The sequence below is a fragment of the Ciona intestinalis genome, chromosome 9, assembly GCF_000224145.3.
Source record: "Ciona intestinalis chromosome 9, KH, whole genome shotgun sequence".
Lineage (NCBI taxonomy): Eukaryota > Metazoa > Chordata > Ascidiacea > Phlebobranchia > Cionidae > Ciona > Ciona intestinalis.
In genome coordinates this window covers 5,339,001-5,357,689 of record NC_020174.2, presented here as the reverse complement: position 1 = coordinate 5,357,689, position 18,689 = coordinate 5,339,001, and the positions used below count along the sequence as shown (strand labels likewise).

Below are 18,689 nucleotides of genomic sequence, written 5' to 3'. Positions count from 1 at the left end.
ACTTCTGTAAAAAATCGGATTTTTTTCGGGAAAACAATGGGAAAGAAAACATGAAAAAAAGTGAAGAAACATGAATAAATATTTGGCCAAACATGGAAAAATATAATAATTTGTTAAATGACACGGCATTGACAAATCATAACAAAAAGTTAAAAAAAACATGTTAAGACATGGCCAAAATTCTAACCTAATTATAATGTTGTAAGCGTAATGAATACCTACTGTGTTTACCGAAACCATAGTTTGTCCTTATTTCCCAAAACAAACGCCTTTCAGCGACGACGAGGTGTTAAGTGTGAGCCAACACGTGCATGGGTTGTACAAAGCATAATTACTGATATTCTTTACCAATCACATCATATGGTTATAATACATGTATAAATATGCATTCCAGCTTCAAAATAACCAATGGCGACTGGGACTTGCCTGGTTGGTTACTTCTGGTTTGTTTTTGATCGAGTTCAGTCGATTGTTTATAAAAGATTAATGAATATGCTTATTGTTTCAATACGTGCTTACTCATCAGAGCTTGGCTCTCTTGTTAATTTTTTTAAACAAAATTCGTGGCTGGTATTATATTTATTGCATTCGTTGATAATTTTATTTCTCTGCATTTATTCCCACCAGACATAAATATCATCTAAAACATTTAGAAGTAAATCTATTTTAATTTTCAGAGATTTAGATTTATAGATTTCTTTATGACAAACAAAGATATTTTATTTTGACATAACAAAAACCTTTGACACACCAAATCTATATTATCAATATTTACTTTCTCGCATGCACTCAACAACAAACTGTAAACAATCTCAAGTTAGAATTGAAAATTGGAACTATTTTCTTTTCAAATAAACAAGAAATTTGAACAACGTTTCAAAAATTTTGGAAAATAATATATACAACGTCGATAGAATTAAATTAAACGGAAAGGAATTAAATTGTCATTATAGGAAGAACAGGCAGCTACACATCCTTTTCAATATCTCGAGAAATAAGCTCCTTCATAATTTCGTTGCTGCCACCATAGATGGTTTGAACACGTGCGTCAACATACGCTTTGCAGATGGGGTATTCCCACATGTAACCCCAACCACCATGCAACTGCACGCATCTGTAAGCTACAGTGTTGTTGAGGTCAGTAACGTAATACTTTGCCATGGATGCAGTTGACGTGTCAAGCTTCCTCTGGTTATGAAGATCATTGCAACGATCCAAGAATCCCCTTGCAACTGCAGTCTGTTTTGTAAAAAAGAGAAATTTATTTTAGTCCACCCAAATACAAAGGAAAATTCACATTTATAGGAATTTATAATTTGCCATACAGTCCATATATAATTTATAAATATAAAATTTATATTATTGATCTATTTTATTAGTTTCTTTTTCTGTTATTTTCCTGTTACAAACAACATATTTGATATACATCATATATTTAACTCTACTTGGGTGGCGGAGCGAAAAACAAAAATCCTTAAATATTCCACCCTTCAATTTTCTCTTACCTCTGTTTTAATTTCAGCCAAAGTGTGCTTGATTGTCTGCAGCTTGGAGAGAGTTTTCCCAAAAGCTTTTCTCTGCTTCACGTAATCTCTCGTCTCCTCGAACATGAATTCACATGCAGCCATGCATAAGTTGCTGATGAGAAGTCGTTCTTGGGGCAATTCCTGCATTAACTGGTAAAACCCGGCGTTCAGACCTGCTTTTCCACCCAGTAATGCACTTGAAGGTAAGCGACAGTCTTCGAAAAACAGTTCTGCTGTGTCCTGTAATAAAATAGAGAAATATTACTCCAATCCAGTAAGCTGTGATAACGTATACCATAGGATACACATTTTTAAATAAGCAGTAAAATCTGGAGTAATATTTCTATATTACAGCTGCACCCAACATTGCTAAAATGGAAAACCTCATTTTTAACTAATGCAACGAATACAACATAGAACATACTTTGAAGTTTGATTTAAAACAAGTGTGCCAAAACAAATGTCAGCCAAAACAAATGTCCCCATGTCAAAATGGACATTTACCCAGTCGTCCTGAACATTACACATACCATATGTACGTGTGATTGTGTAATGTGTATCACTTTTATGACTCAGTATTGTTGATATGAAACTATTGAAAATTTACACAATTGACTTTAATTACATATATGATTAGCATTACCTGTGCTCTGAGTCCCATTTTCTTCAATTTCTTTCCCTTGATAAATCCTGGGTTATCACCATCTACAAGGAAAAGACTTATTCCATGAGCTGCAGATTTTGCTTCTTTATCCGTGATAGCAACGACAATAACGACATCTGCCATCCAACCGTTTGTGATAAACACTTTACTTCCATTTAGAACCCAGTCATCACCATCTTTCTTCGCAAAAGTACGAACACCCTGAAACAAAGTGCTTGGAATTTAGAATAAGATTTACTTTTTTTTGAACTGCAAGTCACCACTGGAAATGGATATTTGTTAGTGTCAGTTTTAGGTCCGGCGAGCAAAAAAGTATATTTCATACTATTTGACTGTTATGTGTATTATACATTGTAAGTTTTTAAACCCTTTTACAGATGCCTAGTGCCCACCCTAAAAATACACAGCTGAAACCTACACAAATAACTATCCTTCAGTTGCTAAATAGGAAGCATGGTACATGATTACATGATAAAATACTATGTGATAATGTAGTGTAAGTGTACATCTACATTGTATAATAGTGTTGTTTTTATTGAAACACAAGTATTGGGATTCTCACCAATGTATTGTCAATGAAATTTCAAGGCTATATTAAGCTTTTGATAAACTTGGATGGTTATGTTTGGTTATGTTTATATTAGACTAGCCTATAGTAAAAAAATGTAGTTGGAAATATATATTAAAAAAATGTAGTTGGAAATACACCTGTAAATCGCTACCAGCACCAGGTTCAGTCATCGCAATTGCACCAATTTTCTTGCCAGCAGTCATGTCAGGAATATATTTCTCAATTTGTTCCGGCGTTCCGTACTTTGTGATGTACCGCATCACTATATCAGAGTGCAGAGCAAAACCTGGACCCGAGCAATTGACGTAACCTTGTTCTTCATGTACTATAGCAGCAGATAACCAATCACCACCAATTCCACCATGTTCCTCTGGTGTATTAACCCCCAGGATCCCCATATCCCCAGCTTTAAGCCACAGTTCCCTGCTTACTTGGCCTTCTTCTTCCCATTGGTCATGATAGGGCAAAACTTCCTCTTGGTAGAACTTTCTCACCGACTCTCGGAACATATCGTGATCTTCATTGAAAATTTGCCTTGTTCCAATATCAGTAAATCTCCCGCTTTGAAATCCTTCTTTTCTAAATTCTGAAGCTGCAGCAGACGAAGTGCTGAAGAGACGGTTTATCTGGCCGGGACGGAGCTTCATTGACACAGATCGCAACACTTGGGGGTAAAACTGCCGACATCCTAAATGACAATTATAAAACCTAAACAAAAAGATACATTAACAATTATTTTCATTAACACCACAGAACATTCTACAGCAGTACAAAAATATTTAAAGTGAAAAGGAATTTTCCTCACAATAACATTAACTTCATTACTTTAATATTGACAACTTAACTAAAACTACCTTTTAGTATCTTACTGCCGCGTAAAACAGATTCACAAACATCTTTCATCCCATTAAACTACGAGGTTCTGGTGAAACTGCTCTGTAATGGTACCGTAAACTTTTGAACTTCTATTCACACACTACGTTTACTTTTGGATCCAAAGTCCAAACTGAATACCAACATTTCATAGAAATGCACATAACACGCCCCTTTACCTTGTGTTGCCATTTACAAACGATATAAAATGTTCCAATTCTCATAATTTCGAGGTAGGGTGAAGTAGTAAAATCCAAAAAATGAAATGAGACGTATAAATTAACGTTTACCCATAACATGCGCCAGCTTCTTACTGCGCATGTAATGCTAGTGCGCTTGCGCGGTAACGTCACTCATGTGCCAAACCAATTTAATGTTTGTGTGGTTTGTAGGGTGAATACGTTACAAACGTAAGTTAATGAGCGTAAGTTTACGGTAGAAAAACCGACAAAACTTAGTCTAATATGACTAAAAACCCATTGTTTGTATACAAAAACACACAGCATTTCAAGGCTTTACTAAAATGCGACGATAAATAATACCGTGGGGTAAGATGAAGCACCCAACGCTCACGAACTGTTAGCACTGGAATACCATATTTGTTTCATCGTGATTCAACAATTAAAAACGTTTTTGTATAATCGCCGGGGCAACGGCGGGCATCGGGGAGATAATTCTGTAACTCTTCCTTAATTACTACCAAATGGAACGAGAAAAAAGAATAATAAGATGTCCCATCTTGCCCTACAGTAATTTATATCAATATCTTTACGATTCCACGAACGATAGTTACTGGCTATAGCCGAACCCGGAACAAAAATAAACACCGGCCACTGTTTTTGTTGATGTTACGTAAATATCAAGGGGGTTTAAGCACGTTTATTTACTGCATAAAACAAACGGATTTCAAACGTTTATGTTTCGACGAAAAAAGTTTATTTTGGATGCGGATTTGTGGTAAAATAATCGTGGCCGGGGCGTTGCGTCTCCTGATATTCGCCCTTATTTGTTTTTTTTTACGATAAATGAGTAGCGAAAAAAAGAACATTTTTGCGGTTGTGGCAACCATTGCTTTGCCCGGAAGCAACCACAGAATGTCAGCCCGCTAAAAATTTGCATAAATATGATAAACATTAGCAGTGATAATGGTTGTGATGTTTACTTCAGCCTATTTGGTAGACGCAGTATTAAACTGCACTGTAGCAAGAGAACAGTGGGCGAGGTCTTGAAAACAAACAAACGCACCTTCGAAATATGGGTGTGTGAACCAAACATTCTTAAATATTTTTGCAACTATCTGCTAAGGAATGAATATAAAAGATGGCTCAGAAAAGGCAACTTGGCATTTTATACCATACTCGTGAACGATGGACACCACAACAGCGAATTCAGGAATCAATTTATCAACGCCGCAAAGGTAACGATTATATGGGCATTTTTATTGCACCAAATATATCATAGATGTACTGTATTTTTTATCACCGAAATTTTGCAGTTTTGCGCGTCTTCCGTTCACGAAAGAATCCATAGCAATAACTGCTTCAATTCTTATCCCGTTGTCGATTTTCGGAATCGTGTCGAACGTTATGACAATAATAGTGATCGCAAAGTCAACCAAATTAAAGTTAGTAGACAAATATTTAGTTTTATAATTTTACAACAAAATTACTATTAGTTTCTCTGATTTACAGATCAATTTTTAACTGCTTGATTTTGAGTCTTTGCGTATCCGATTTGATTTCCGCTTTAATCAGTCCTTTATTTCTATATCGTCGTACCTGGGGGTTTGAAGGGTGGAAAATTTCTACAGCCATTTGCAAGGTAAAATATATGTCTAAATATTACATTATATTAACAAGAATGTCACAGCAGTATGATAGTTCATCAGTGTAACTGTGAAATAAATCTATACGTTATTTATATAAAGTTTATAGTCTGTATATAATCAGGATGCGGTTCTGCTAAAAGTATGTTTCCCACACTTAATTACGCATTACTATTCTGAACTTAACTATATGTAGTACTGTGTGATAAGTAAGATGATTATTTAAAAAAAAAAATTTTTTACCAGTAAATTGGACGAGAAAACAAAAATATTGACCATTTTACCCCAACCTAGTACAAATGTTAGTAGCTTATACAGCTAGTGACGTAATGATTTTATGTTAGGTATATTTCGGCACTGAACTATTGACCTCTTACGTCACGACGCTTCACATTTTTCTGTTTGCTGCTTTCCGGTTAATCTCGATTAGGGCGCCAACCCTGTACTACAAACTCAAAATAAAGCACGTCAAGGTATTGAATCGTTTTTAATACTATTCCTTCTACTTCTACATGGGTGTGAGAAGACCTAGTGGGATTTATGCAAATAGTGCTACCTTGTATATGGTTCTTTGTTTATTCCTAAGCGTGACTAAATGGGACGAGAGTAAAAGAGTGTCCCATGTTCCCCCACCTACTATACAACAACGTTCAATATTCTCTAATACAAAATTACTTCAACGCATAAAGATTATCGTGGGCTTCGTGTGGTTTCTTTGTTTTGTGGTCGGTTTCATTCCATTCTCACTTATGTTTCGCGCCAAGGACTCTAAAACTCCGATGACTTCAAAATGGCCTTCCTGTACTCTCTGCTTACAATGGTAGGCCACACATTTCAATATCGGTGTACTGGTTCTAATCAAAACCATATTTAACAGGTTCAAGCCGTTCCGCTACTACACTGCCATCGCTTACAGCATTATGTTTTACGTCCCGATGCTGTTCGTAATCGTTATCTCAATTTACATCATATCCTTACTTTTTAAAAGAAGGTCAAGACGACAAACAATTATCAGTACGTATATAAACATAACATGGCTTTTACATTTAATATGATTATCACCATGTATGTTCAATTTAAATGTAACTAAAAAAACGAGTCAAAAGTGCGAGACCAAGCTATTTAAAGCAGGTGCTAAAACAGTTAAGGAGAAATGGTGTTTAATCGCGTCAAAAGCTTTCCCAGTAAACCTATGAAGTCTAGACTGCACCTGGTTGTAATCTAATGTTTCCTACGGAGCTACTTGCAATTAATTTGTCATATTGCCCGGGGCACTTGACACCAGTGCATTACTTAGTATTAAAATAAACCAGCGACACTCTGAAATTACTTCAACGAACGTTATACTGAACAGATGTGAAAACCTAAGAGTCGAAACAAATACCAAAATCACCATCCTAACCTTGTTCGTGAACTACGTTATGTTACACCATCTATTCTATTCGACATTATGTGTATCTTTAAAAGTTACGTAATTGCCAAAACTTTCCTTGTGTATTTTTGTTTAATAACATACTTGGTAACTCGTAATAAGTCGGCACCCCGTATTTAACGACTGTCGTATTCCGGACACGCCAGGATAAAGTATAATTTGAATATCCATCCATTCAATATTTTATAAATACCTTCAGGCTTCCAAGCTGGTTCTACTGATAAATGCGACACAGCCGAAGCAAAACGACGCAAGAAAGAGATGCAAGTAGTTCTACAACTTTCACTTATAGTGGGTTCGTTCCTACTTGGCTACGTACCACATACTGGTAAGCAATTCACAAAACTAAAACTTATTTAGTCACCAAACTTACACTAGCAACTCAATAATACCATATTCTTTACCGTTACTGAACTACATACCACATACTTCACAGTTCAGTAGTCCGTTTAAACCGCTTCTGCTGCTAACTCGTGTATAGTGAGCAGTTCTTGTGCAAGACGAAACACTTACTGCTTAAAGGGCCTAAACACACCCCACGTCACTTTTATTTTTTATGGTAAATTCATAAAGCGACCGTTTTATTGATTCCAAAAATACTTTGCTTATTAAAATTGGTCCAGTATAGGCGGAGATATTCGTCCTCAAACAGTGATCTCTAGCGCTATCTTTTTTTTACTACGAGCTCCGTGATTGTGACGTAGGAACGTACTAGTCACGTGACTGATTCATTCGTAAAAGCGAAACTTGCGTTTTTTTTGTGCTTTTTTGCGTTTTTTTTGTTCTCTCGTTTTTCGCTGAAAACACTGCCTCTCGCCTTTCTGAATGAGAGCGGCCACGCTTCAACAATTTTGTTACGTGTTTGTCACGTGGGTAGTACACTTCTCAATTTTTTTCGCCACGCAACTTTCAAATCAGTTTTTTGAATTTCACGGTGTTTGAGCTGGAATATCTTTGGTTATACAGAACCGATTAAAACAAGTAAGGTGTCGTTGGAATTAGAAAAACACACTCTATCGATTAAAGCGAAGTACATTTGGGGTGTGTTTAGGCCCTTTAATGATTATCACATAATTGCAATCCGCTCTTGCGTAAAACGTGATTCTCTAATTGCCTTTTTCACAGCTTACCACTTCTTCACTTCAAACACCACACTTAAACAATCTTACAAAGCAAAGGTATTTGATTGGTGGTTCGCAATGGCGCAACATACTTGCTTAAGGGTTAGCGAATGCCTTAACCCTGTGTTCTACAACCTTGCCTCGAGGTAATCAGCAACTCTAAACTACCGTTCTTACACTTCATTATTACAAAACCGACTTTTTCAAATTAACGACAAACAATCCTTAGTTTCAACGACTTTTTTTTAAAATTGCAGCAAAATGCGGAAAGAGACCGTTTCGATTTTCAAACGTATGTGGAAATCGATACGAGGTAGAAACATTTCCAACCCAACGCTCCAGAGCACTCGATCAAGACGAATATCTCCAGTGACGTCACCAGATGAAATAAAACTTCCAAACCCCCGCGTGTTTGTTACGTAGAGAATGCGTGACAGAGCTGTATCTTATTACCACGCATTTTTTACATTTTGTCTTTGATTTTAACGTTCAAAAACATTTTGCCGAAGCTGAATTTAATAGCTTTATTGCAATTAAACATAACAAACAGAGAATAGCGTTATAGTTGATCAATATATATATATGGAACTGCACTATGGTATGTTGGGATTCGGTTGTGTATGATTGGGTTGAAATAAATATCTCAACTCGTATACCATATGGAAAACCTGGGAGGCGACTTTAGCATTGTGTGGATAGGCTATTAGGAATAACGACCTGCCGTGGTGTTGCGTCTTTCGCTTCATACCCTATATCGCTGTTGGACTTTTTCAAAGCCCGATGAGTTGGCGATTTTTGAATTGATGACGTATGTTTAAGGTCACCGGTGCGTGTCGATGACGCTCCTGAAGAGTTTGTTGAAGACATCAAAGAATTAGCGTCACTGCCCATGGCTGTACGCCCCTTCGCTACAAGGTCTGGAAGTGTGTCATCATTACGACGTCGCTGTTGCTCAGACCGCGTCAGCTTGTAATAAGAGAGCGCGGACGACATAGTTTCGACAGAACATCCGCTATCCTTCCTCGTGGCGGAGAACTTCGGTTGCCATGGTGTTGTGACGTCATTTGGAATTTGGCTCGTCTGCTCCACGGGATAACCTTTGAAAGTTATAGAGTAAATGGTTTCTAATTACACTAAATGCTAGGGAACTATGATTTTCGAAAATTTAACGCTACAATTTAAACTGTAACAGTAAAGCTTTTTGTTGAACAGTTTTTAAATTTCTGTTCTATCCGCGGGCGTGTTATAACTACTTTCGGTTCATTTACTTCTGTAAACCTTCCGATTTTTGTTATAAAGCTGACCGAAAAGAAATAATAAATTACCGATTTTCAAAAGTGACCCATTTTTGTTATAAAGTGACCGAAAAAAATTTAAAAAAGTCGCTTATTGATTCATTTCATCAATTGCTATCGTGCTGTAATTCAAACTCACCTGAGCTTGGCATCCAGCACGTATCACAGTGTCCATATGTTTTACACAACTCAGTGCACTTATCACCCATTGCCATCATCTCCATCGGCATCTCAGGCAACGCGTAATCCTCTGAATGGGTGCGGGGATCTCGCATGTCAACGTATACTAAAAGATTTTCATAATTTATTCCCGTTGAGACTTTTGAAAGTGAATGAAATTTATTAGGTATTTTTAAGGGCGATGCAATGGTAGCCGTTATAACACGGATGTTCTGTTTCATACACCTTGTGCTCGCTTACGAATTACCACAGTTGCAGTTTTGTGGGTGGTTATTTTTGTTTTATGTTTTTATGTATGGCTAAGAGTTTTGACAACTGGACTGAAACAATTGCCGTGTCTTGGCCAGGAACACATATGTCACAATGGTAGCAGCGTCAGGCCTCGAACACTCGTATCCCCTTAACTAAAGGCAGACCCAGCACTAACCACTGTGTGGCATATGGCGCCAAGAAATGTTTTATCTGATAATGGCAAACACATAACGTGGATCATTCGACGTTTTAAACTCACGTGTGTGTTCTGCTGGGTTAAACCTTCGAGGTAGCGAAGGATATCTTGGCCTCTGTGAACCAATGTATCTTTGCATAGAGCCTGGTGTGGTAGGGCCATCACATAATCGACATTGTTGTTCCGGGGTTGAGCTAACGCTTGTGAGACGGGTTGAAGCGGTGTGTCTGAAATCAAAGAAATGTTTTAAAATCGTGCCAAGTTGCGTATAAGTTACACAAAGTTATGTAGAAAGTTAAGCTGTACAAAAACTGTAAAAAGAAAATATTTGTAATGAACAATACAAGCAGTTGAACCTTAACGTTATTTCTTTTTTAAACCGTAATAGTATTCTTATAACATGTGGCATGAATAATGAAAAAAAATTGCAAAAGGTGGGAGTTAATAAAACTAGCGAAGGGCGTATTAAATAAAATGTAATCTTCCTAATTGTTTAGAGTTCTGGTTTACTTACTGAGACCAATGGTTTGTGCTCTCAGTCTCACGACGTGAATCGGAAGGTGAATTGAGTTTTAACTTTAGATCTGGTCGAGTTAAAGAAGTTGTTTCGTCATCATTGGGGGTTGCTGTTGTCTGGATGGAGGGTGAGGACGCTTCCTTTAAAGAAAGTCCGCGGTTAATAAATGTTTAAAGGCAGTGGTTCTTAAACTTTTTGTATATTCTATCTTTTTGGCAAACATGCTTATCAGATTTACCCCCAATATGTAATATGGAGCTCATTTATTAAAAAGTTTCGTCAACTGGTTTTGATTGGTAGCTCTTTTACTCTCTATATACGAGGAATTAACCCAACGCTGAAAGACATGTATTTTAAACCTATATATTTTAATATACTTTTAATATAGGGTGAAGGCCTATAGTAATTTCATTGTAAATTTTTGCTATCCTATATATGCGCATGTATTTTCGTAAATAATTAATAAAACTGCACAGATTTTTAATTGCTGCCCAAAAAACATTCTTCTCTTCACAGTCATGCGTCCGAAACATGTAATTAGTTCGGGAACTCACCTTCTCTTTTTTCCTCTTCGTTCTTTCTCTGCTCCTCTTCCGAACAAGACAAGCAGCTACAATAATGATGAGGAAAAGTACGAGCACTCCACCGAGTATGGTTGCGAGTAGAAACGGTGTGGATGAGAAAGGTGTTGCATCGTTCTGTATTCCATGCGAACTCGGTTTTTGTACATACCCCGGTGGGGGTTCCCCATTGATGACGTTAATGTACAACTTTATAGTTGACGTCATAGGGGGAATACCCTGATCTTTCGCCTGTAGAGAAAGAAATATTTAGCAAAAATATTAGAATTGAAAAAATACCCCTACAAGTGTAATTGAAAACCTATTTGCATGATACCGCCGTCCAACTGGAGAAAATGGTAAAAACACGAAGAATAGCATAACAAGTATTCTCATTTTATTGAAACTGGATATTATGTTGCAAGAGTCTGCATGTTTATTAATACACAAAGCGCGAATAATTAGAAAAATCAACATCGTCGGTCGAAAAAGATGTATTTACCGATATAGTTACGGTATATCTCCCAAGCAAGTTCTGAGTGTCAAGACTTTTAAATTTGGTGATGAATTGTCCAGTCACCGCGTTAAGATGGAATAAAGATGAAAATTGCTTGTGGCGAACTTTACCACCATCTTTATGGGTGATCCGATATGAATAACGGATGTTGGTGCTGGTCCCAGTATCAAAGTCAACCGCCTTTTGAAATGTAAATAATTTAGTTTTAAAGTATTTTTAAAATATCCTTGGGTTTCAACCAATAAATTGACTTGCATATTAGAAGCCACAATATTAATCCCTTGACTTTCCTAATTAATTTGATCTTTGTTACTATTTTCAAAGACATAAATAAAATATATGTAAATAAATCTAATTACCTGGATTTCTGCGAAAATTGGTGTCCGCGAGGTGACGCTAGCAAACACCGTTGTATTGCTTGTTTCAGGGAACGTAAATATTGGTCTATTGTCGTTCACATCGATTACTGTGATGTTTAAGACCCGTGTACTTTGTCGTCGTACACTACCACCGTCCCTTGCCGTAATAACAAACTGTAAAAAACAAAGTGTTAAGTATTTGTACCTCTTCTGTATGTTTTGTATTGGACAATATATAACTTCTAAGTGCTGGGTTGAAGAAATTTTCACCTTCCAGTGTTTCCGGGTTTCAAAATCCAAAGATCGAACTAATGTGACTTGGCCACTTTCATGGTTTATACGGATCGGGATTTTTCCTCTAGATTTTTCACCAACTTTAGCCAAAGACAAACCATATGTGACCTTTCCATTTGTTGACGGTTCAATCTTGTTGTCCTGTGTTTTATATTATGGTTAAATTGATTATGCAAACGGGAAATCATGCTTGAATGACGGGTCGAAATTTAAACTAGCAATGTGATGGGGTATCATGCGTCACTACGACGTTACAGAACACGTAGCATAATCATAATATATTGAAGATTAAATAATACGTGGTAATTAACGGATAAGCGGGTACGCGGTGTATGAAACATAGAACACCCGTGTTATATCGACTGTATTTATCCAACCACGTAAGCATAAACAAGTTACATTAATTCCAGATAGACACCTCGTTTAACCGCCAAGCTGGTGAATTCTCGGAGTCTCCATCCACAGCAGAAGCGTGAGCAATAACTGAACCAATTGGAGTGTCTTCCGGGAGGATCAAATCAAAGTCCGGATGTTGGAATGAAGGGGTAAACTCATTTACGTCCAACAAGACGACACGGACTGTGCGTCTGGAGCATCTAATGACGTATATAATAGTTACACAATAAGAACATAAAGAGTAACATAAGTGTATGGAACTTAAAGGTATATAATTGGTTTGTCAGGCATGTATGCCAGACGAGACATTGATATAATAAAGTTTACGTTATTTACGAATAATATATTGATTTTATAACTATATATTATAATAGATAAAGTATATATAAAATTTAAGTGCAAAATCTAAACTACTGTTTTACAACCGCCTTTCGTAACATCGCACACTATAGTGAAGGTTACAAAATAAACTTACTGCGCGGGTGAACCGTTATCACAAGCAGTGATGATGACGTCATAGGTACTTTTTACTTCTCTGTCCAATAAAATATCAGTAGCCAGCAAGTTCTCGGTTGTAATAGCGAAGTTCCCAGGCTCTAAAACGTGAAGTTTAAACTAAACGAGTGAAAACACAAGTATAAATAAATACATTGTAAAATGAAGCGCATATATTCGGTTGATGGAGGTATATATAGGTTGCTTCAACTTGGCAGCTCTTATTGGTTGTCCGAACTGTCAGCAATACATGAAAAAATCACCCAAAATAACCGCTCATAATGTTATATACGTTCGGTATTTCGAATAAGCAGGCACGAGGTGTATGAAACAGAACACCCGTGGTATATAAAGAGAAAGGGTTTAGACTAGAGCTATTTCGTCTTATTTATCTTCGCCATGCGAAGACCTTTCTCTTTATATGTTTTAGTATCAAATCAAACATCTATCATGATCAAAGCAACGACAAGACACCCTACCAGTCAAGTTCCCAATTTCTTCCGTTCCTGGGATGATGGTCTCAGCTTTCATTGTGACGTCACTGTTAGGTCCCTCATCCGCATCCGTGGCGCTTACGTGACCTATGAACGTTCCGATTGGAGCAGATTCGATGACGTAAGCTATGGAAATATTGATGTTGTTATACGTTTTTATATATAGTGGGCTAAAATGACATCATCCGTCTCCTTTAAAAATAGAATTAATTTGATTTTAATTGAATATTTATTTCGTAGCGCTTGGTCCTAACTTAGCAGCCATAGATAAACTGTACCCGTATCGTCTACGTTATTAACAATATAGTTGATCGTAATAACAGGAGCGTTGTCGTTTACATCTTCAACATGAAGACGAAGAATAACTTTTGATTTCTTTGGTCGTAAAGGGTCACCATCTATAGCTTCAATAAGTATTTTTAACCTGGAAAAAAGTAAAAAAAATATTTATAAGTAAACTTCACATTTTCTAAAAGAATTATTTATTCTGGTTAAATTTGTTTAAGAGTTGATTGTCATTGATTCTATTTAATATTTTGTTTTGTTCTTATAGTCAAAATAACGATTTTTTAATCCCCAAAATTGAAAAATTATTTTAAAAAGTGTCAGAAATTCAAATTCACACACCACTGTTTTAAAAGCTAGACATTCGGTATTCCGTCTACTGCAATTAAATGATCCAGAACGAAAACGAGCAACCAATCTCACCCGTCATGTCTCTTATGGTCGAGTTTTTCCCGGAGTGTAACAAACCCGTTGTCAGGGTTAATGGTCACTGGCCACTTGATTGACGATTTTGATTTGTCCACGTCACCATTTTCTCCACCAATCAAATACCTCACAATCCCACGACGACCACTATCATTGTCGGTGGCTTGAACTTGGACAATCACGTGACCTGGAGGGTCATTTTCGCGGAGGTTTGCGTCATAGCTCTGACAATAAAACATTTTTATGACTGTTTATTACAATAAAATATATATAGTGGAGTGGGGGAGATGGGAGATTGTTTCGTTCTATTTTCTCGTCTCATTTGGCAGTGAATAAATAACATTAAAAAAAGTGAATAAATAACATTAAAAAAAGTGAATAAATAACATTAAAAAAATATATAAAACAGTATCCTCACGACTTCCCCACCCTACTATATATTTATACCAGAAACTTTACCATACAGATATTAACTGGCGTAAAAACATATAAATTTACAATTCGTAAACAGCATAAAAACATATTTTTCGTTTGTTTTATGTTTGGCACTTACACCATTTATTTTGTGCGAGCTAACAAACAGGAATATACAAGTTAATATTAACCACAGTATGACATAAATATGCAAATAATTTTTAAATTATATGTAAAAAATCCGATGTATTCCTAAAACCTTTTTTTTTCGTATACAAACTTCTCGTTTTTAAAAAATCTGATTTTCAAAACAAAGCTTAATGTATGCACACCTTTTGTTCAAATATGGGATAGTTGTCGTTTTCGTCCATGACGTGTATCTTGACCTCAACGTCACTAGACCGGGACAAAGCTCCCGAATCATGCGCTGTTAGAACCATACGATGCACTCGCGTCGTCTCAAAGTCTGAAGAAAAACGAAACTTACATAATTTAAGAATCATGGGAATTTAAATACGATCCGTTTAATGTGGGTATTTACATTAGGATCTAACATGAAAGGTTTTTATATTCTGCTACTCTCGTCCGAGTTTATATTCAAACGATGTATATAGCAAAACACGTGACGTTCGTATCCATACTTTATAAAAAAATAACCAATATTTTTATTCTTAATTCATAAACAATATAATATTAATAGTATTAGTATACACTGTATACTAGCTCAGCCAAAAATTTAATTGATACATAAAACCCTCGACAAACCTATTTCTAGCATTCGCCAATCTTTAGAAAATCGATAAAGTCTCGTTATAAAAAACTCATTAATCTCCAGAACTCTAAAATATAATCCCCTCTGGATTGCATTAATTTATTCAACCAGTGCAAATTAATATGCTCCAACACAGTGGCTGTATTACAAATTCCCGCCCGGCAATAAAACGTGATGCCAAATAAATATCGATTTGGTTTTATCTTTGGGATTTCTAACAAACATGTCCGCGACATTTACAAAATCATTGAAAATAAAAAAAGGGTTCGACACTTTATTTACAAAACCATCGCCTAATAAACTTACCAAGTTGATTCCCAAGGACAAGCCTTAAACGGGAGACTCCGTTCACTTCGTAATAGTTAATCCTGAAGTAGTTCTCGGTTTGCGACAACGAATACCAGATTTTCGAGTTGTTTCCTGAAATAAAATACTATCAGCTGAAAACTCTTAACGTTGAAGTGAACCGTCCTTGCTCTAGGGTCGATTTTACGTGCTGCACTAAATTTAGAATTATTTCAACAAGATTATATACACGTGATTCAAATATGTGGCCTATTTAAAATAATAGGATTTACATTAAATCCAAATAAAAATTGATTATACTTATTAATAGGAACATAACGCACCCAAAACAATAACACAAAATCACAGCAATCAGCAAATTAAACTAAATAACACCATCACATAAAACAGCTCATTGAAAAAATTAAAATAAATTAGAAGTACAGAAAAAGGCGGTGAACAGATTTACCCAAATCCGCGTCAGTCGCTTGAAATCTATCTAGGTTAAGTTGGTGTCCAGGTGCTGTGCTCTCGCTCACGTTTAGGTTGATGACTGGTGACGTAAACATTGGACTGTTATCATTGACGTCATCAATGTTTACACGAACCGTGATGAAACGAAAGTTGGGTCTGGGTAGCATAAGCACCTGTTTTAAACGAATAGATTACTTGTTTTTCTTAAACACGTGTTTGAATTTTAAACATGGCTATACTGTACTAACCGTCCATGCTTATGGTTTTAATAATATATAAAAGAAATATTTTAATTATAAAATAACAAAACGGGGACTTTGCTCTTTCCCTATATTCGATACGCATAAGTCAAAGTTAAAGTCGTAATAAGCTGGGTCTAGAAATAGCTTGTAAAAACTGCGCCGACCCAACACGTGAACTGGAAAGCATGAAGTCAAGTGTGCGTATAAAACTCGCATGAAAGCTCAACAACAATATTGTTGCTTAGCTTTGACCAACCTTCACTACGAGTTCACATGAGATGAGTTCTCCACAAAGTTCCTCCCTATCTATTCTGTCTTGCACCGTCATCAAACCTGACCTCGCGTTCACCTTTACCCAGTTAGATTGTGCCGTTACAGAGGGACGCGAGGTCCCGAACTCTAGCGACTGTTCCATGACTCTAAACATCACGTTCGGATATCCATGGAACGAGACTCCGATTTCCTGTCGCAAGTCTGCAACCTTCGTACCTGCCGAAACAAACAAATTTCCTGCAAATAAATCTAACATATTTATCGCCATATGGCGTGGCAATGGCGGTCGTTACAACACGGATGTTCTGTTTCATACACCTCGTGCCAACTTACGAGTTACCACGTAGGTAACTCACTTATCCCCACGTGACAGGCAACAACAGTCTTTATACCACGGATGTTTTGTTTCATAAAACTCCCTATCACGGATGAGTTACCACATATGTGTCTGTTATAATGGTTTTCATCTTACCTCTCGGACTTTCTTCGGGTATTCTTTTAACTATTGGTTTATCTGCAATGCATAATCCACACAGAATGTTGAACAACATAAATATTCCGATTCTCATATTTAATTTTCAGCTGTATCACATATTAGCTACAAACTCAAACTCACACCTGCGAAAAAAGTGTTAATACGATATATAGGCGAAATATAGACAGCGCTGAGACAGATTTTATGTGTCAGTACACATCACTCGAAACCTGGTAAGGCGTGAACAACCGTCTGTATAAAAACAAGTTTAATTTCGCTGAGAGCGGTTTGTTTTCGAATAGTTTCTGGCCCAAGTAGTGTCATCTCATGCATAACGGGAGGTTACCCAAAGCACGGGTTCACTGAGTTAAAAATAATCTAAACACTGATGGCCGTTTCGAATTACCAAATTATCGTACTAACGTGAACTTGCTGTATGATTATCAGGCAAAGTCACAATTTTGTTGAACTGCATATTGCTGAAATCTGGGATTCATTGCCGTATATTTGTAGCGTTTCGTTTACAACTGCGGAATCGTTGAATGGGAACGGTTTATTTGCCTAATAAGGTTACAATTGAAATCGTGCGTGTGAAATTACACTGTGCAGCATCTTCTACCTCCCGACTACAACATTCGAAACAATTATGCGGAAACAGAAACAAAAACAGAGACAGATCAAATGCAACCACATCGGTGTTTATTTGGCAACTTTCATTGCTGGAAAGTCCGATGGTTTAACACAGCTGCCACAAGGGTTCGATCCGTGCCTTGGATACCAATGTTTTGTAATCAAAGACTCAGTTTTGGCAACCCGCGCCACTAAATGCCACAAAACGTAAACCGGGAAATCAAGGCTACGGAAACTGGTTTTGAGTGCCAACAGGCGCCGCACCAAACGTACACAAAATTCCTTTTATCTTTGTAGTAATTCGGAACGCAAAGACCCAAACACAGTTATCCAATTACAGCAAAGCTCTCTCCTTGCATCCCTAAACTTAGCGTTGAGCAAAATCTGATTCCTGGCTTACCCTTGACAGCACACACGCCACAATAATCGTTAGATATATTGGCCTACTGAACCTTGAAGCTCATGGCTAATTACCGGGATTTTCTTTAGACCGATTTTCAAACCAAAGTAATTTAGAAGCCGCAAAAACGGGTTGCTTATAAACGAACAACAATTTCAAGCGTGAACAAATAATGCGATTAGTAGATCATGTGGGAACGATTTTTTGTATTTTGATACCGAGTCTTCAATCATTGCGCATATAATCTATAATAGTCCGCCACGCCTATACGTATATGATGGGTACACGCATATACTATTGGTTGGGAAATTGCTCTAGTTGTGAAATAATGGGAATAATAAGCGTACCCGGTCAAGTATTTGTAAACCGATAATAACGACGATCTGCTACGGTGATTTTTGATTGACACCAGTGCGAGGATACAATAACAAAACAACGCTAGGGAC

The 18,689-nt window shown here is 36.8% G+C and overlaps 3 protein-coding genes across 9 annotated transcripts; 1 reads left to right on the top strand and 2 right to left on the bottom strand.

Annotated features, from left to right (window-relative positions):
- Nucleotides 1–694: 694 nt before the first annotated feature.
- On the bottom strand, nucleotides 695–7,405 carry LOC100180056 (long-chain specific acyl-CoA dehydrogenase, mitochondrial-like). 4 transcript variants are annotated; one of them, XM_026835838.1, is made up of 5 exons: nucleotides 7,314–7,405; nucleotides 2,899–3,449; nucleotides 2,170–2,391; nucleotides 1,506–1,766; nucleotides 695–1,239 (listed from the first exon to the last, which is right to left on the bottom strand). In XM_026835838.1, exons 2-5 carry the CDS (start codon nucleotides 3,406–3,408, stop codon nucleotides 967–969), a joined length of 1,266 nt encoding a protein of 421 aa, XP_026691639.1. In that variant the 5' UTR covers nucleotides 3,409–3,449; nucleotides 7,314–7,405; the 3' UTR covers nucleotides 695–966. The 4 variants fall into 4 exon arrangements, with proteins under 4 accessions (XP_026691639.1, XP_026691638.1, XP_026691637.1 ...); XM_026835837.1 differs by lacking the exon at nucleotides 7,314–7,405 and adding an exon at nucleotides 7,085–7,218; XM_026835836.1 differs by lacking the exon at nucleotides 7,314–7,405 and adding an exon at nucleotides 3,814–3,841.
- Nucleotides 3,807–8,563, top strand: LOC108949783 (adenosine receptor A2b-like). Of its 2 annotated transcripts, XM_026835839.1 has the most exons (10): nucleotides 3,807–4,618; nucleotides 4,665–5,051; nucleotides 5,130–5,258; nucleotides 5,326–5,455; nucleotides 5,804–5,932; nucleotides 6,149–6,279; nucleotides 6,337–6,473; nucleotides 7,091–7,219; nucleotides 8,017–8,158; nucleotides 8,270–8,563. In XM_026835839.1, the coding sequence occupies exons 2-10, from the start codon at nucleotides 5,002–5,004 to the stop codon at nucleotides 8,433–8,435; spliced, it is 1,143 nt and encodes a 380-aa protein (XP_026691640.1). In that variant the 5' UTR covers nucleotides 3,807–4,618; nucleotides 4,665–5,001; the 3' UTR covers nucleotides 8,436–8,563. The 2 variants fall into 2 exon arrangements, with proteins under 2 accessions (XP_026691640.1, XP_018668991.2); XM_018813446.2 differs by lacking the exon at nucleotides 3,807–4,618 and having other exon boundaries at nucleotides 4,633–5,051.
- LOC100186328 (protocadherin beta-16-like) lies at nucleotides 8,523–17,365 on the bottom strand. 3 transcript variants are annotated; one of them, XM_002123249.5, is made up of 18 exons: nucleotides 17,211–17,365; nucleotides 16,722–16,954; nucleotides 16,219–16,396; nucleotides 15,771–15,884; nucleotides 15,025–15,158; nucleotides 14,276–14,502; nucleotides 13,846–13,991; nucleotides 13,553–13,693; nucleotides 13,054–13,174; nucleotides 12,601–12,778; nucleotides 12,159–12,323; nucleotides 11,889–12,062; nucleotides 11,515–11,709; nucleotides 11,007–11,264; nucleotides 10,450–10,592; nucleotides 9,999–10,162; nucleotides 9,447–9,593; nucleotides 8,523–9,109 (listed from the first exon to the last, which is right to left on the bottom strand). In XM_002123249.5, the coding sequence occupies exons 1-18, from the start codon at nucleotides 17,305–17,307 to the stop codon at nucleotides 8,694–8,696; spliced, it is 3,231 nt and encodes a 1,076-aa protein (XP_002123285.1). In that variant the 5' UTR covers nucleotides 17,308–17,365; the 3' UTR covers nucleotides 8,523–8,693. The 3 variants fall into 3 exon arrangements, with proteins under 3 accessions (XP_002123285.1, XP_018668990.1, XP_026691636.1); XM_018813445.2 differs by having other exon boundaries at nucleotides 8,928–9,092; XM_026835835.1 differs by lacking the exons at nucleotides 8,523–9,109; nucleotides 9,447–9,593; nucleotides 9,999–10,162 and adding an exon at nucleotides 10,169–10,246.
- Nucleotides 17,366–18,689: the final 1,324 nt, after the last annotated feature.

What these genes read in the sequence shown, in the direction of transcription:
- LOC100180056 (XM_002126834.4), bottom strand. Translation starts at nt 3,664, where the DNA reads ATGAAAGATGTTTGTGAATCTGTTTTACGCGGCAGTAAGATACTAAAA. An exon ending in GTGCTGGTAGCGATTTACAG is followed by an intron (nt 2,392 to 2,898) that starts GTGTATTTCCAA and finishes ACTTTGTTTCAG; the next exon opens with GGTGTTCGTACTTTTGCGAA. An exon ending in TGGCTGAAATTAAAACAGAG is followed by an intron (nt 1,240 to 1,505) that starts GTAAGAGAAAAT and finishes TTTACAAAACAG; the next exon opens with ACTGCAGTTGCAAGGGGATT.
- LOC108949783 (XM_026835839.1), top strand. Translation starts at nt 5,002, where the DNA reads ATGGACACCACAACAGCGAATTCAGGAATCAATTTATCAACGCCGCAA. An exon ending in AATTTATCAACGCCGCAAAG is followed by an intron (nt 5,052 to 5,129) that starts GTAACGATTATA and finishes GAAATTTTGCAG; the next exon opens with TTTTGCGCGTCTTCCGTTCA. An exon ending in TGGCTACGTACCACATACTG is followed by an intron (nt 7,220 to 8,016) that starts GTAAGCAATTCA and finishes CCTTTTTCACAG; the next exon opens with CTTACCACTTCTTCACTTCA.
- LOC100186328 (XM_002123249.5), bottom strand. Translation starts at nt 17,307, where the DNA reads ATGAGAATCGGAATATTTATGTTGTTCAACATTCTGTGTGGATTATGC. An exon ending in ACCCGAAGAAAGTCCGAGAG is followed by an intron (nt 16,955 to 17,210) that starts GTAAGATGAAAA and finishes TTGTTTCGGCAG; the next exon opens with GTACGAAGGTTGCAGACTTG. An exon ending in TAACCCAGCAGAACACACAC is followed by an intron (nt 9,594 to 9,998) that starts GTGAGTTTAAAA and finishes AAAATCTTTTAG; the next exon opens with TATACGTTGACATGCGAGAT.